At 43.1% G+C, this 14,194-nt stretch overlaps 2 protein-coding genes across 9 annotated transcripts in view; both read right to left on the bottom strand.

The window, feature by feature from the left end:
• LOC142580214 (uncharacterized) overlaps positions 1 to 11,397 on the bottom strand; it is a 33,301-nt gene extending 21,904 nt beyond the window's left edge. Inside the window, exons 1-6 of one of the 4 annotated variants that reach the window (XM_075691110.1) lie at positions 10,105 to 11,397; positions 9,956 to 10,003; positions 9,303 to 9,532; positions 9,139 to 9,232; positions 3,624 to 3,732; positions 3,063 to 3,226 (exon numbers count right to left, since the gene is read on the bottom strand). In XM_075691110.1, coding sequence (XP_075547225.1) covers positions 3,063 to 3,226; positions 3,624 to 3,732; positions 9,139 to 9,232; positions 9,303 to 9,408 — 473 coding nt within the window. In that variant the 5' untranslated portion in view covers positions 9,409 to 9,532; positions 9,956 to 10,003; positions 10,105 to 11,397. The remainder of the gene's footprint in view (positions 1 to 3,062; positions 3,227 to 3,623; positions 3,733 to 9,138; positions 9,233 to 9,302; positions 9,533 to 9,955; positions 10,004 to 10,104) is intronic. The other 3 variants (XM_075691111.1, XR_012827648.1, XR_012827649.1) reach the window with 3 other exon arrangements.
• The window catches only part of LOC142580215 (nitric oxide synthase-interacting protein), a 249,724-nt gene that overhangs the window by 185,313 nt on the left and 50,217 nt on the right, over positions 1 to 14,194 (bottom strand). For all 5 annotated transcript variants that reach the window (XM_075691116.1, XM_075691115.1, XM_075691113.1 and 2 more), the window contains exon 4: positions 11,406 to 11,521. In XM_075691116.1, the coding sequence (XP_075547231.1) occupies positions 11,406 to 11,521 (116 nt within the window). The remainder of the gene's footprint in view (positions 1 to 11,405; positions 11,522 to 14,194) is intronic.

Raw genomic sequence — 14,194 nt, 5'->3', positions numbered from 1 at the left:
AGTGTTACAGTTTCAGCAAGGTTACTCTTGAGGGCAGCGAGATCATATACATATGACATGAGAAATGGCCGTGCAAACGTATATGGTCTGTTATGGTATAAACATGTGAAGCGTAGCAAATCCTACCAAGCTGCCTCTGCCTCTCAGAAAACAGTATCATACCTGCCAACCTGGCGAGATCAAAAATCTTGGGAGACTTTATTTGCAGCAAAGGGGGGGGTGGTGATCTGGGGGGGGGGTCGTTCAAACTTTCAAGCAGTGTTCGATGAGTCCTTTTGCAGGGACCTTGCTGTAGCAGACTTTGCTCACTTCAAAAATTTGTCGGAGTAGCTCTGCTCGAAACATGGTCCAGACTGATGGCCCTTCACTAGCAGCAGGTTCTGGAGGGTTGTGTTGCACATTGATGAGCGGAACTCGGTCCTAGTTTTTCGCACCGTGCTAAAAACCCTCTCACACTCTGCGTTGCTGTGCGGCATCACGAGTAAATCCAGCATCACCTTGGCAACTCGGTGAAACATCTGTTTTCCATTAGTGTTTTTCATTTTTTGAATCATAGACCACTGCACGTCGCACCTTTCTTCATTCAGAATGTCCTCTGGAAAACTGTACGCTTGTAGTGTTGCAAACTCAACTTCAAGAGCATCTAAAGCATCTTCAGCAGATTCATTGGAATCACGGGGCAGCAGCTGAGGGAAACTCTGAATAAAGTAACGCAGACTCGAGAGCGATGCCTCTGAAACAAATTTTAGGTTGGCCACCTCAGCATTCTTCAGAGTTGCGTTTTCAAGTGGAATTTGTGCCTCATGTAATCACACACAGTGGTAAAGCAAGAGCGGACACAAGTGAAAAATTGCGTCTGATCATGGGGACTAAATTTCTCTACCAATGCTGCTGTACGACACCCAATGACCAGATCACTGTCTGCCTTCTGATTGCAGATATCTTGATATAGAACTTCAAGCGGAGAAGGAGCACCCTTTACAGCAGTTGGCAAGACAAACCTAGTCAAAAGCTCAGTGAGGAGTTGGAGCAGAACCGACTGCAGAATATGTATTTGAGGTGCCTGTGATTGGTAGCTGGCAATTTGCTTTCTCAAAAAGTGGGATCACACTTTTTAAAAAAAAATCCGAAAGCCAAGTTAATGTCAGAGGTCAAAAAATGAAACAGCCTTTCTTCACGAGTCAGAACAGCTTCTTGTCTTGCAGACTCTGTTAACACTTTGGCTTTTTTTGTAGCTGGGGCATCCTTCTTCTCAGTTGGTGCTTTATGCCTGCGACTGACTTCGTCGGCCTTTGCACCTCCTGATGGTTCGGGCCTACAAGGAATCTGATACGACTCTAAAAAAGATGGGCACTGCTTCTTTGATTTGATTTCGTTTAAGAAAAAGCTAACCAGAGGTTGCCACTGATCAAGAATTCTTGTCAGGCACTTGCCTAGTGACAACCAACGAGTCTGCACATGCTTCAAAATCTTTCGCACTTCCACATTGTGCATCTCTTGAAATTCAGACAGCTTGTCCTTGCATTTAGAGCTTTTCTCCAAGTAATAAAAGATATCCACAAGAACCTCATCAAACTTAGCCGGCAAGCACGCGGCTCCTTTCTCGGCAGCAAGGTTAATTAGATGGCACGGGCAGCCAATCACAACCAAGTTTTCTTGTGCCTTCTTTAAAACTGCGGCGACGCCATTTTTCTTTTTCCTAGCATAACGTTTGGGTTGTCGGCGCAAAACGCAACACAGTTTGACACGGGCACTTCAAAGGTCTCCATTGCCTTCAACACGAGGTTCCCGATATTTGTTCCCGTCGCCTCCCCGTGCAGTTCCTGAATGCTGAATAATCTACTTTCAATGCGCGAGCATTCCCCTACATAGTACATCACCACAATCGGGTACAGCCGTGCAGTAGTGTCGTTACTGCTGTCGACCGCAACAGCAAAAGCATGGTGCTTGATGGTCTCCAGCATCGTGCTCTGCACCTCTGATGCCATTTCTCCAACAATTGCACTTGCCTTCGTACGTCCACATCCATAACGCTTCGCCTCGTCACATTTCGGAAACATTTTCCGTAGAAGAGGCCCAACGTGGTCGCAGACACTAAGGGGCAGGTTGTGTTCGATGAGGAATCCCGTAAACAGGCACTCCGCACGTATGACACTGTCGTCGCAGTTGTTCCGAAGGAAGTTCACCACGTTGCCTTGCTGCTCAGCAGTGCGAACATAGTTTTGATGCTTCGTTGTGGAAACATGAAGTTTTAAGTCGCCTTTGCCACCGTGCGACACGCTGACGTCGCATCCACACGTTGTGCGAAATGCAAAATCTTGTTTTCTGGATGCCAAAAAGCACGGAAATTCGGAAGTATATGACTGCAAAAACTTCTGCAGATATCTTTTCTTGGGCTTTGATAGCGCCATGGCATCAGGCAGACACTAACTTTACACGCTGCACTACACACAGACAGCCTAGCCAACACTAATCACACACTGCGACACACACGCAGCAACAACAAGGTGCACAGTGGAGGAGGGCATGCACAGGCATGCATGAAATGCAAGAGCGACATTGGCTCTGGCTTTGGTTGGCTTTCTAGACACCACAGTCGGCTGCTTGATCGATGATACCAATGGTGCTAGTGCAGCTTTGTTGGTGATGCTGACGATTACGATGTGGATGTGGAGATTCCGCGGTGCCGGTTTCACAAAAACCATTATTGCGCGAACAGAGACCACTTTTCGGGAGATATCAGGCAGTGATCATACAATTGGAAAGTCGAGTCAAAAATCGGGAGTCTCCCAGGCGAATCGGGAGGGTTGGCAGGTATGCAGTATTGGTGACTAGTTGAATTGTTAAACAAAAGATGATCCTGCTGTGGTGATGCATGCAACCATGGAAATGTTTTGTAAGTTGCTATGTGTTAAAGAACACCTTAAAGGAGATGCATAAACGTGCATTAGCCAATGAGCCAAATGACTACAGATGCCTCTCATGTGTAATATGGTTGTAACGCACATAACCATACGCACTAATCACCTCTTAGAAAAATGACCTGGCCAAGTTGTACGTACCTGCCTATTTTGCTGCAGCAGCAGCTGGTGGAAACTGACGGCCTCCGCATTCGCTGCCTTGGCCAGCTGCCCCTGCCGCGCATACTCGGCGGCTGCTCTGCAGGCCGCATCATCCAGCAGCTGTTGGTGGGGTGGCCTGCGGGGCTGCTGCCGAGGTGATGGTCCTTAAAAATAAAATCAGTAAACAGGATAAACAAATTTTGCTCCGTCCTGCGTAGAGATTTTACTGGTTCATTATCAGGTGGAAGCCCAGAAAATAATTCCAGCAACACACCGTTCACAAAATGAACAGTAAATTTGCATAAACAAAAAGGCACTACACCCTTATAAAATGCAACACTAATAGTACTTTCAGCTTGTACGCTACACAAGCTGCGTTACAAATGGTGTTAATAGTCAAACAGATTATTGTTCCATTTTGCAGCGACATTTAGGCAGGCACTTTTTCTTTGCCATGTAAATAATATAAATACATAATTTCTGTTTAAAAGGTCTTAACAGATACTGCTTTTTAGCTTTGAGTGATGTGTTCGTATCGCAATAGCTGCTGAAGTGCCTTACGTGCAGTGCCACTTGTACCCGGCTCGGTTCCAATGGACACGTGGGCAGAACGTGGTGGGGCAGGGGGCACTGGAACATCAGGACGCTCCTCCTCACTGGAGGTGTCCTGCTGGAACAATAAAGTAAAGTAGTCATAATGTGATTAAGTTCCATCAACTGGTTGCAATGTCTATTTCACTTATAGTTTTTCAATCAGAAAATTCTTAATGCAGCATAAAAACACGGGGAATGCGGGAGATGGAAATTCAAGACGATGAGCAAAACGTGCACAAGGTGAATGCAGGAGCCAACGTTTCGACAAGTGGACTTGAAGAAGACAAGTCCACTTGAATGAATGAATGAATGAATGAATGAATGAATGAATGAATGAATGAATGAATGAATGAATGAGGTTTTGTTATTAATAGACAAGATATAGTACAAGGCAATAATATACAGGAGGAGGTCCCGAGGTCAAAGACTGTAATGGGACCTCCTGTACAGTGTATAAGTAAAAATATAAACAACAGTTGCAGCAAATAATGTAAAATATTCAAAAGATAACAAACTTCGTATTGTTTTAGGTTTGGCAGTACTGAACAAATCAGCTGCAGACATGCTAATAAAAAAGTATAATAATTATTATTACATTCGACTAATTACAGAACTATAACACCATTATGAAAGTAAATGGATAGTGAGACCTAACCAAATGAACTTTAATTTGTGTTGTCAAGAGTACGACGAAAGTTCGTCTGGTCAGGTAACATGATGATGAAGAAATTGCGGCCACTGACCAAGTCAAGGTGAAAAAACACACAGACGTTTCAGAACATAATATTATGTAAGTGTGATCAAGGAACCCATACAGGTCCCAAAACGTCTCTGTGTGTTTTTTCACCTTGACTTGGTTAGTGGCCGCAATTTCTTCATCTTTAATTTGTGTTGCGTAACCAAATGTACATTTGGAGGGGAAAAAGATACTTATCCAAGTGGTTGCAGATGATAAAATGTGGTCTTTCAGCTGTCGTTTAAATTGAAATGATTTACACGACTTAATAATAGGAGGTAGTGTGTTCCAGAAGGAAACTGACAAAAAGTGGACACTCTGCTTACCATAATTTGTGCGTACCATTGGAAGAATAAAGTTATTGTTTAGTGCAAATCGCGTAAGATTAGTATTCATTAGACAAGACTGAGGTATCAGACTGTTGCGGTAAGCATTATCTAGTTGTCGATATAAAAATGTACCAAGACTAAAGCTAATGTTCTGTTGGCAATAAAAAAAGAATTATCATGTGTACCCATCATAATTTCTACGTTTCTTGAATGTGTATGGGTGTTGTTAAACGGTAGCAGTACTGACATACTTATTGGTGTTTTTTATCGCCCCCCTGATATGGGCAGTGCTTTTGTTGAAGAGTTCTATCGCATTTTGAGTGAAGTGTGTAACCGATTTCCTAATTGTGTGTTATTAATATTTGAGGATTTTAATTATCCACGCATCAATTGGGCAACTCTATCTGTCACGGAGAGTGAAAGAGAATCGAATGCATTTCTTCAGTCATGTCTAGATTTTTCATTATCCCAACTTATCATGCAACCCACACGGCGCACTGCCACATGCTCCAGTATTCTTGACCTGATCCTTACTAATATCCCTGACATTTGCGCCAACATTAGTCCCCTAGATGGGCTCTCCAATCATGACGTCATTACTGGGAACATTGTTTGTCGGCATAACAGTAGGAAGATCATTGAAAAAAAAATTAGATGCTATAGCAGAGCTAACTTTGATGGAATGAATGCACAATTATCTCTTTTTGCAGACCAGTTTCTTAATGACTTCTTGTCCCGTACAGTTGAAGAAAAATGGGTCGCGTTCAAAAATATGTTTACTGACGTCATTACCAATATATACCCTCCATAACAATTAGGAGTAGGAGCTCTACGCCATGGTTCAACAAGCAACTTCGGCATCTAAACAACAACAAAAAAAGCGATTGTACAGGCAAGCCCAGAAATCCAGTCTTGCACCATCGTGGCTTAAATACAAACAGTGCGACAAAGAACACCAAGAGTTACTTAAATCTAGTCGTCGTCACTTTTTCAACCACGACCTGTCATCTACGCTGACTAACAATCCTCGTAAATTTTGGCAAGTAATAAATCCAAGCAATCACCCCGATGTTGTGCTTACCGATCCCACAGGCACCACTGTTCCCGAGTCAAAGTATGCACAAATATTAAACAATGCATTCTCGTCTGTGTTCACCCGTGAGGACGCCACTTCATGCCCAAACGTAGGTACACTTTCCAATATCATCATGCCGCAGATAAATATTACCGAGTCCGGTATCATATCACTACTTAATAATCGTAAGGTATCATCTGCATCTGACCACGTTGGGTTCAACAACAAGTTGCTTAAAAGTACATCGCAAAGCATTTCGGGAATCTTGTGTGCTCTTTTTTCACAGTCATTGTCATCCGGCCAAATTCCTAATGACTGGCGTACAGCCATGGTCATACCAATTTTTAAATCTGGCAATCGCTCATTACCGTATAACTACCGGCCTATTTCGATAACTAGCGCCGTTTGCAAACTACTCGAACATATCATACATTCTCAAATCATAAAATACTTAGAACATAACATAATCTTCAAATACCAGCACGGCTTTCGCAAGGGATATTCATGCGATGGGCAACTTGCAGGGTTTACTAATGACTTTCTTTCATGTATTGACGCTGGCAACCAAGTCGATGCGATATTCTTAGATTTTTCCAAAGCTTTTGACCGCGTTCCTCACCACAGGCTACTACTGAAACTTAAATATTTTAACACTGACGCACAAGCCATTGCATGGATAAAAGATTTCTTGTCATTTCGAACTCAATTCACAAATATTAATCATTGCAACTCCCCTTTTATTCCTGTCACGTCCAGCGTTCCACAAGGGAGCGCGCTTGGCCCTTTGCTTTTTCTAATTTATATTAATGACTTGCCTAACTGCATGTCGACCAGAGTAAGACTGTTCGCCGATGATTGCGTAATTTACCGTACCATTTCTACTGACACTGACCATCAAGCATTGCAGTCATACCTCAACGCAATAAACAGATGGTGTTCAGACTAGCAAATGTCCCTAAATCATACTAAAACTAAGTGCATGTCATTTACGCACTCCTCCTCCCGTATTCCAACTTCATACTTTATAGGTAACAATGCTGTCGAACTTACTACCACGTACAAATACTTAGGAATCAACTTGCAATCGGATCTAACATGGCATCATCACATCAACGTTACTCTTGCATCTGCTAACCGTACTTTCGGAATCTTGAAACACAGACTAAAGCAAGCGCCTTCACACCTAAAGAAACTCGCGTACACCACATTAATCAGGCCTAAAATTGAATATGCATGTGCCATCTGGGACCCAAGCCAAGACTACATTATACGTAACATTGAATCCCTGCAAAGCCGTGCTGCTCGCTTCATTTTTTCAGATTTTTCTCTGTATTCCAGTGTTACATCTTTAAAAATTCGTGCCGAACTGCCTCCGCTATCACTACGACGGAAACACGCCCGCCTATCTCTCTTTCACAAACTTTATCATCATGATCGTTTGCGCGACGACTTCTTTCAGTCACCTACTGTCATTTTTCCTCGCCGTGATCACCCCTGCAAAGTCAAACGCCCAGCTTGCCACTCGGCCCATTACGCACAATCATTCATCCCCAAAACCATAGCTGACTGGAATAACCTACCATCTGATATTGCCACTGAAGTTAACACCGATCAATTTCAACAAATGCTGTGGACTCATATCAGAATTTGACGTCTCTGTGCGTCTTTGGTGTTAGCTATTTTTTTTCAGGGCTAATTTAATACCTTTGCATCTTGTTTGACATTTTATTGCAGTTTTTTCTCTTTTTGTGTTATCCCTGAACCCCCGGTGTTTCAATTCTCACACTTCATTCTTATCTTTATTTCGAACTTTAATCCACTTCCAATATTGGTATATGAGTATTTTGTGGTGTTCTTACTATGTTTGCTGAATTGTTTATTCTTACTATTTTTTTTTCTCGCATATTCTTATTAGTGTGTTTCGTGTGCCCCCCCTGTGTAATACCCTCTCCAAGAGGGCCTTTAGGGTATTTGAATAAATAAATAAACAAGCTCGTTCACAGTAAGAATACTATATTTATGTAATAAGTATTTGGAATTGAAATGGTTAGGACTAAATGTAATTATTCTAACAGCCTGGTTTTGTAGTACTTGTAATGATTGTAAGTGGGTACGATACGTATTGCCCCAGCATGTAATGCAATATTTTATATGTGAATGGATAAATGAGTAGTATAAAGAGAGTAGTGTTTCCTGGTTAAACACATACCGAGCTTTTAAAAGTGTCCTTATTCCATATGTTGCCTTCCGCCTAACGTTGGCTATGTGTTGATGAAATTTAAGGTTAGAATCAAGTTCTACACCCAAGTAGTTACAGGAAGTACTACGCGGGATAAGATTATTACCAAGGTAGAGCGAAGGAATGAATGCAGATGAGCGTTGGTGGAACGTGAATAAAACACATTTAGTTTTAGACGAGTTTATGTTGAGCTGGTTAATATTGCACCAATTTAAAACATTTTTTAAGTCGGTATTAAGTTTAGAAACTAGGTTCCCTACACGAATGTCAGAGTTAAAGATAGTTGTGTAGTCTGCATAAAGAATGCAGTTAGAAGAAAGCAGGCAATTAGGCAGGTCGTTCACATATCTTAAAGACAAGAGTGGACAAAGTATGGATCCCTGAGGTACACCAATGTATGTTGTCATTGATTTAGAAAGAAAACCATTAATTCTAACTCTTCGTGTTCTATCTTTTAAATAATTTTGTGTCAAAGTTAATGCAGGACCTGTTATTCCTATAGATTCAAGTTTAAAGGATAAAATGTGGTGGTTAATTTCATCAAAGGCTTTAGTCAGATCCACGAACAGTGATCCAGCATACATGCCCTTATTGATTTCCATCTTTAATTGTTCAGTTAGGGCGATAAGAGCAAGTTCGGTTGAATAGCACTTGCGGAAGCCGAATTGGAATGGTGAAAGAATACTAAATTTAGATACGTAATTAGTTAGGCACTTTTCTACCAGCCGTTCAATAACTTTGCTAAAGAAGGGTAGAATGCAAATGGGCCTATAATTGTCAAAACGTTGGCTCCTGCATTCACCTTGTTCACTTTTGCTCATTGTCTTTATGCAGCATGTGACATACCGGTGACTTAGAGCTTTGACAACTCATTGCTAATGCTTTACGGATTAACGAGCCATGCAATCCATCACAAGGTGTTTCTTAACAGCATTGCTTTAACAGCAGTGGGGCAGCATTTCCATTCTTGCAAAGTACGGATATCATGTGCTGGCATGTGTGCTGAATTGTAAGAAAACACACATAAGCACACAACGGCAAAATATTCACCATGGTGTAACTGCCCGAAATCAGTACACACAGCAACGAAAATCGCTATGCACCTCGGCGTCGTCGGCGAAGAAGTCCACAGGAGCGGAAGCTGGACCGGTTCACCTTCGAGCATGCGGCCCTCCAGGCCGCCCAGCTTCCCACCTCCTGTTTTCTTGCAAATGCATGAACACCGTGAGCTTATACATTCCAAAGATGTTGCTAGCCGCGGGCTCACCTCTTCTCGGCGCCCACCTGCGCCGCGATCCTCCGGCAGCCGTAGCACAGCCGGGTCCAATACAGGCGCCAGCGCCAGGCTGCTTTGACTGCCGGACCAATCGCATTCAAGGCCGTCGCGACCTCCTTCCAGAGTGCTTCTTTTTGAGCAGCACTCATACTTGGCAAAAGGCTTGTGGCACCTCTCGCCAAGTATGGATGCTGCTCAATGAATTCGATTAGCATGGTGGCCTGCGCCGCCAAAACGCGCGCGCTTTTAGGAGCAGCCGCCATTTCTTCTTCTTGCTCTCAATTTTCGCCGGACTGCAGCGAATCAATACCAGCAAATCGTACCGTTTCAGATATCGCTATGCCGTTAAAACATGACAGTTACTTTCATTTAATGTGTTGTTATTTTATCCCGACATAAGTGTTACGTTAAACTTAACACAATTGAATAACAAAAAAAAAAAGCTTTTCTTATGCAAGTTATATCCAGCAGAAGTATCTGTACAGCCCGCACGGGGGAATATATCACTGCACAGCAGTGTGTGGCAGAAAAAAAAATAATAAATGGGCCTCTGTTACAGACCACCTTTGATTTAAATCAGATAGTTTGATTTAAATCAGAGAGTCAGAGATAGTTGCGATCGTTTATAGAAAACGTTTACTTACCAGCTATCTGTTGAGATGCCTTCCAACCTTCATTGATTCTTTCGTATCCTATGCGAAAAAAGCAAAAGTGAACACCATGCGATCACTGCTGATGTTCAGATGCTACTGCTCAGTGATTAAGCACAAGAAAAAATGACGTGTTTACTCACCGAGTACTACGCTTTCACAGTCTTCATGATGTTCACAGCTTCCAAAATTCTTCTCGGGCGAAAGTACATCTTGTACGCCAAGATTTCATCTAATCAGGCAGCGTTACGGGCAAAAATACACCAAGTGCGGCCCACAGAACCAATCAACTGTTTTCACGTAACCGCCATCTTACGTGTGCGTAGCAATATGGATTGGATGCGGAATTGGCACATGTGTGGCTATGACTCACAAAATTGAAATATTTGTGTTTACTTTCAAGCGCGCTTCAACTTATCTTGCGTCAAAAGATTACAAAACAATTTTACTCTCAGCGACATACAATTGTTCTTTTATTAGGCGTTAATATCTAAATGTTAGTTGCTATATGGTCCCTTTGCAAGTAAAAAACAAGCAAAACATGCTTCCGGCAATGATGGAGGCTGCTGATTGAGCAGATTGAAAAACGTCACAGGTTCCCGCCCCCCGTACGCAGAAACAGTCACGTCACTTAGACATCCGGAGTTTGGAATATTTTTTGTTTGGAATAGAGTTACGTTATCGCGCCCATGAATGCAATCGTCGCAACGAGAACAGCACCCGGCAATGAAAAAGGCGCCCCGAGACTTCTGCAGCACTACTGCGCGCGTGCACGGAAAGCGACAGAACGGGCGATTCAGGCCCGATAGTGGCAGAAGCTGCGCGTTACGTCAGCCTTACGAATGCAATCGTCACGGCGAGAACAGCACCCGGCAACTTCTGCAGCACTAATGTGCGCACACACGGAGAATACGTAATGCTAATGAAGAATCTGCCATGCGGGTGTTTGCCGACAAGAGGGGGCTGGCTGAAAAGCTGGCACGCAGCTTCAGTAAGTTTGAGGCCGCTGTCATCATGCTCGGCCGCTGCGGCATCAAATGAAAATAACTTTTGTCGCGCGAAGTGAATGAATACTGCATGTTTTTTTCCTCTTTCATCGCACTCTCTCTGAGTTCAGTGTTCAGTTTTCAACAGGTAAGTGGGCGATCTCATACTATTTCAGTTAAACAGTACTACCGTTTAGTACGTACTTTTTCCAAGCTCTGGCCAACTATGGTTTAACGAGGTTACACTGTATAAACACATTTCCTTATGTAGAGGTTCAAAACATGCCATTCTATGGACAAAACATTATAAAACGGTAAATAATTTGCTATACAGAAACTTTAGTCATTACAGTTGGTTATATTCAAGTTTACCTGTAATTCCACATGCTTCCTTCTCGCAACAATGACTGGATTAGATTAAGGAATTCTTGGGAAAAAGCATCATCACATGGACTTACAGGCTTGGCAGTCCTGTCTTTCTTGGCACTTGGTGTCAGGCTGGGCACCCAGAAGCTGGGCAGCTGGGAGTCCTTGCCATTCACCATGTTGGATACACTTGGACTGTCCTCAGAACCTGGAGCACCATTTTACAACATTGCTGCCCTGCAACCACAGTAGAGCTAGAGAGGCAGTAGGGGATGCCTACTGAATGCTAAATTTTGCATGGTGAGTTTGCCATTAGCTGAAATTTCTGCAGTCCTTTTCCGTTTTCATGCAAAAAACTAGTGAATGCTAAATTTTGCGAGCCGATTGAGGAAGCCAATCAGCTGAAATTTCTGCACTTCTGTTGTTTCTGTAGTTATGCACAAAATTATAACCACTGGGCGACCCTTCAGCTGATAGTTGACGTTTGCAGCCTGTGCAAATAATCAATATTTTAAAATTTTCAATCAAATCTTGGCGCATTCTTGTTACAGTGAAAACTAGGGCACATGAGAAGGGTCGAAATTTGACCTTGTTGGTATGACATACTGCAAGTGAAGCACAAAAAGCAAGGGCGGGTACAACACAAACATGTTAAGAAAGAAAAAACTATCAGTTTTAAATATTGATTAGGCTGCACATGGCATCCAAGCCACTTGAAGGTCACTTAATTGCGTACATTTACTTGCACTCTGATTCAAATAAAACATGTGAGTGTGTCCCGTAAGACCCCTCTAACATTGCCACAAAGCTCTTTGGTCACCAGCAAGCGGTGAGTGTGGAAGGCTCCGCCACCGTTCCCGTTTTCCCACATGTGGTTAGTCAACCGTGTTTTTGCCGTGGCAACCATCGCAGCTGCCCGTATCCCCTTCTTTATTTAGCCTATCATTCTCTTCGAGAGAACCCTCAGCGATGTCAACTATATAGCTAGCTGTCCTGCCCGAAGTGTTAGTTGCAATCGTAATAAATGCTTTCTGAGGGTGCACGTGGTGTCGTCTATTGTTTCCTCGAGCTTGTACCAGGCCGTGGTTGATGGGCAGGCGTACACCAACTGTGGGGCTCGGTGTGCCAAGCAATAGCGTCGGTGGCATCTCCTCCCTATACTGACATTTGGCTGGTTGGTTGGTTGGTTAGTTGAGGTTTAATGGCACAAAGGCAACTAAGGCCATGCTGCGCCAGTCACAAGACAAAAGGAAACGCAAGGTTAGAGGAGGCAAACCTGCATTGCATTATAATTCGTGTAAATAACCGGTTGTCTCTAAAAAGTGGAGCAGGTTAGTAAATGGCACTAGCGGGTCATCTGCCAGTAATAGGGCAGGGTGTAAAGGTATATTTAAATTATATAGGTTGTGCAATAGCTTCTGTCGCTATGTTTCAAACTGTGGACGTGTTATAAGGATATGTATTACTGTAAGAGGTTGATTGCATTTTTCGCAAGTCAGCAGGTTTTCTTTTCGGAGGAGAAAGTTGTGTGTTAAATGTGTGTGTCCAATCCGAAGTCGACACAGGATCACCTCATAGAACCGTTGCTGGTGAGTGCACGACTTCCACTCACCAATTACAGGTTTAGTAAGATGTAGCTTGTTATTTAAGCAATTGTCCCATGTCTGTTGCCATTTGGACATCAAGGCCTTCCTAATCGCCGTGATACTATCCCGATATGAAAGCGCCGTGTTTGTTATGTATTTGTGCGCTGCCATTGATGCACACCTATCCGCTGCTTCATTTCCCGGTATACCGACATGGCTTGGGACCCAGCAAAACTTAATTGACCGGCCGTATTTGTTTAATGTTACCATGTTTAAAATATCCCTTATCAGGGGTTCACATTCGGATTTCGCATGTAGAGCATTCAGTGTGCTTAATGAATCAGTGTATATTACTGTGTTTTCGTGTTTGTCAGCGATGCTCTTTTTAACTACAGTCCATATTGCATATACTTCGGCTGTGTAGACAAAGGCATGTTGTGGTAATCGAATACTAATTTCCCAATGTTCCGTTACGGCCCTCACACCCACGTAATTTTTTGTTTTAGAGCCATCGGTGTAAAATTCTATGTAATTTTGGTATTTCTCCTGAAGAGCGCGGGATTCTTGTATAATGTGTTCGTGTGGGGTGTCTTTCTTCTTTAAAGGGGGACGCGGGGATCAGATCGCGAAAATCGCAAAAAAGATCGATTTTTGGCAACCACGCGTTTCGGTATCTGCAATGCCTAATCTACATTGTATCAAAGTGGTTTAAAGGGACACTAAAGGTTACCAGAAACTCAAGTTAAAGTGGTAGAGCAATGTTCTAGAACGTCTAAGGCGTCAATATAATCGCGAACAGAGCTTTAGTAACCGAGAAATTGAGGTAAATGCATGACACGATTTGAGACCCCCCAGCGACATTCCGGTACTAGCCCGATGACGAAAGGTCTCCTCATAATTTGTGTTACTAATACTCAACTACTCGTATTAAAAATATCATTTCATTCGATTATAAGCCGGAAAAAATGCTACTTGTCTACGTCTATTCGATTCTAGGAAAAAATAACATTTTGACGTTACCCTTCAGTAATATGGGTGTTCGAAAGGTTTCGTTTTCGCTCGACTCTGCGCCGCGCACGCTTTGGAGTTTCAGTAGTTTCGTTATCGCGTCGTGCTGTGAGGGTTCTGCTCGCGAAACTTTCATTTGGAACAAGCAGCGAGAATGCCACGTCCATGTGATGTCGTGGGAAGCCCTCGTTGCTTTCCCGCTCCGGAGAGCCGGTGTCGAGGCCGCCGTCGTAGTACGCAACGACGCCGGCAGTGCGAGCCCTCAGAAGCAGGTCGCGCTCGTCGGT

This window comes from Dermacentor variabilis, chromosome 4 (assembly GCF_050947875.1).
Source record: "Dermacentor variabilis isolate Ectoservices chromosome 4, ASM5094787v1, whole genome shotgun sequence".
In the NCBI taxonomy this organism is placed as follows: domain Eukaryota; kingdom Metazoa; phylum Arthropoda; class Arachnida; order Ixodida; family Ixodidae; genus Dermacentor; species Dermacentor variabilis.
Note: the sequence above shows the minus strand (reverse complement) of the source record. Positions and strands in the feature narration are given on the sequence as shown.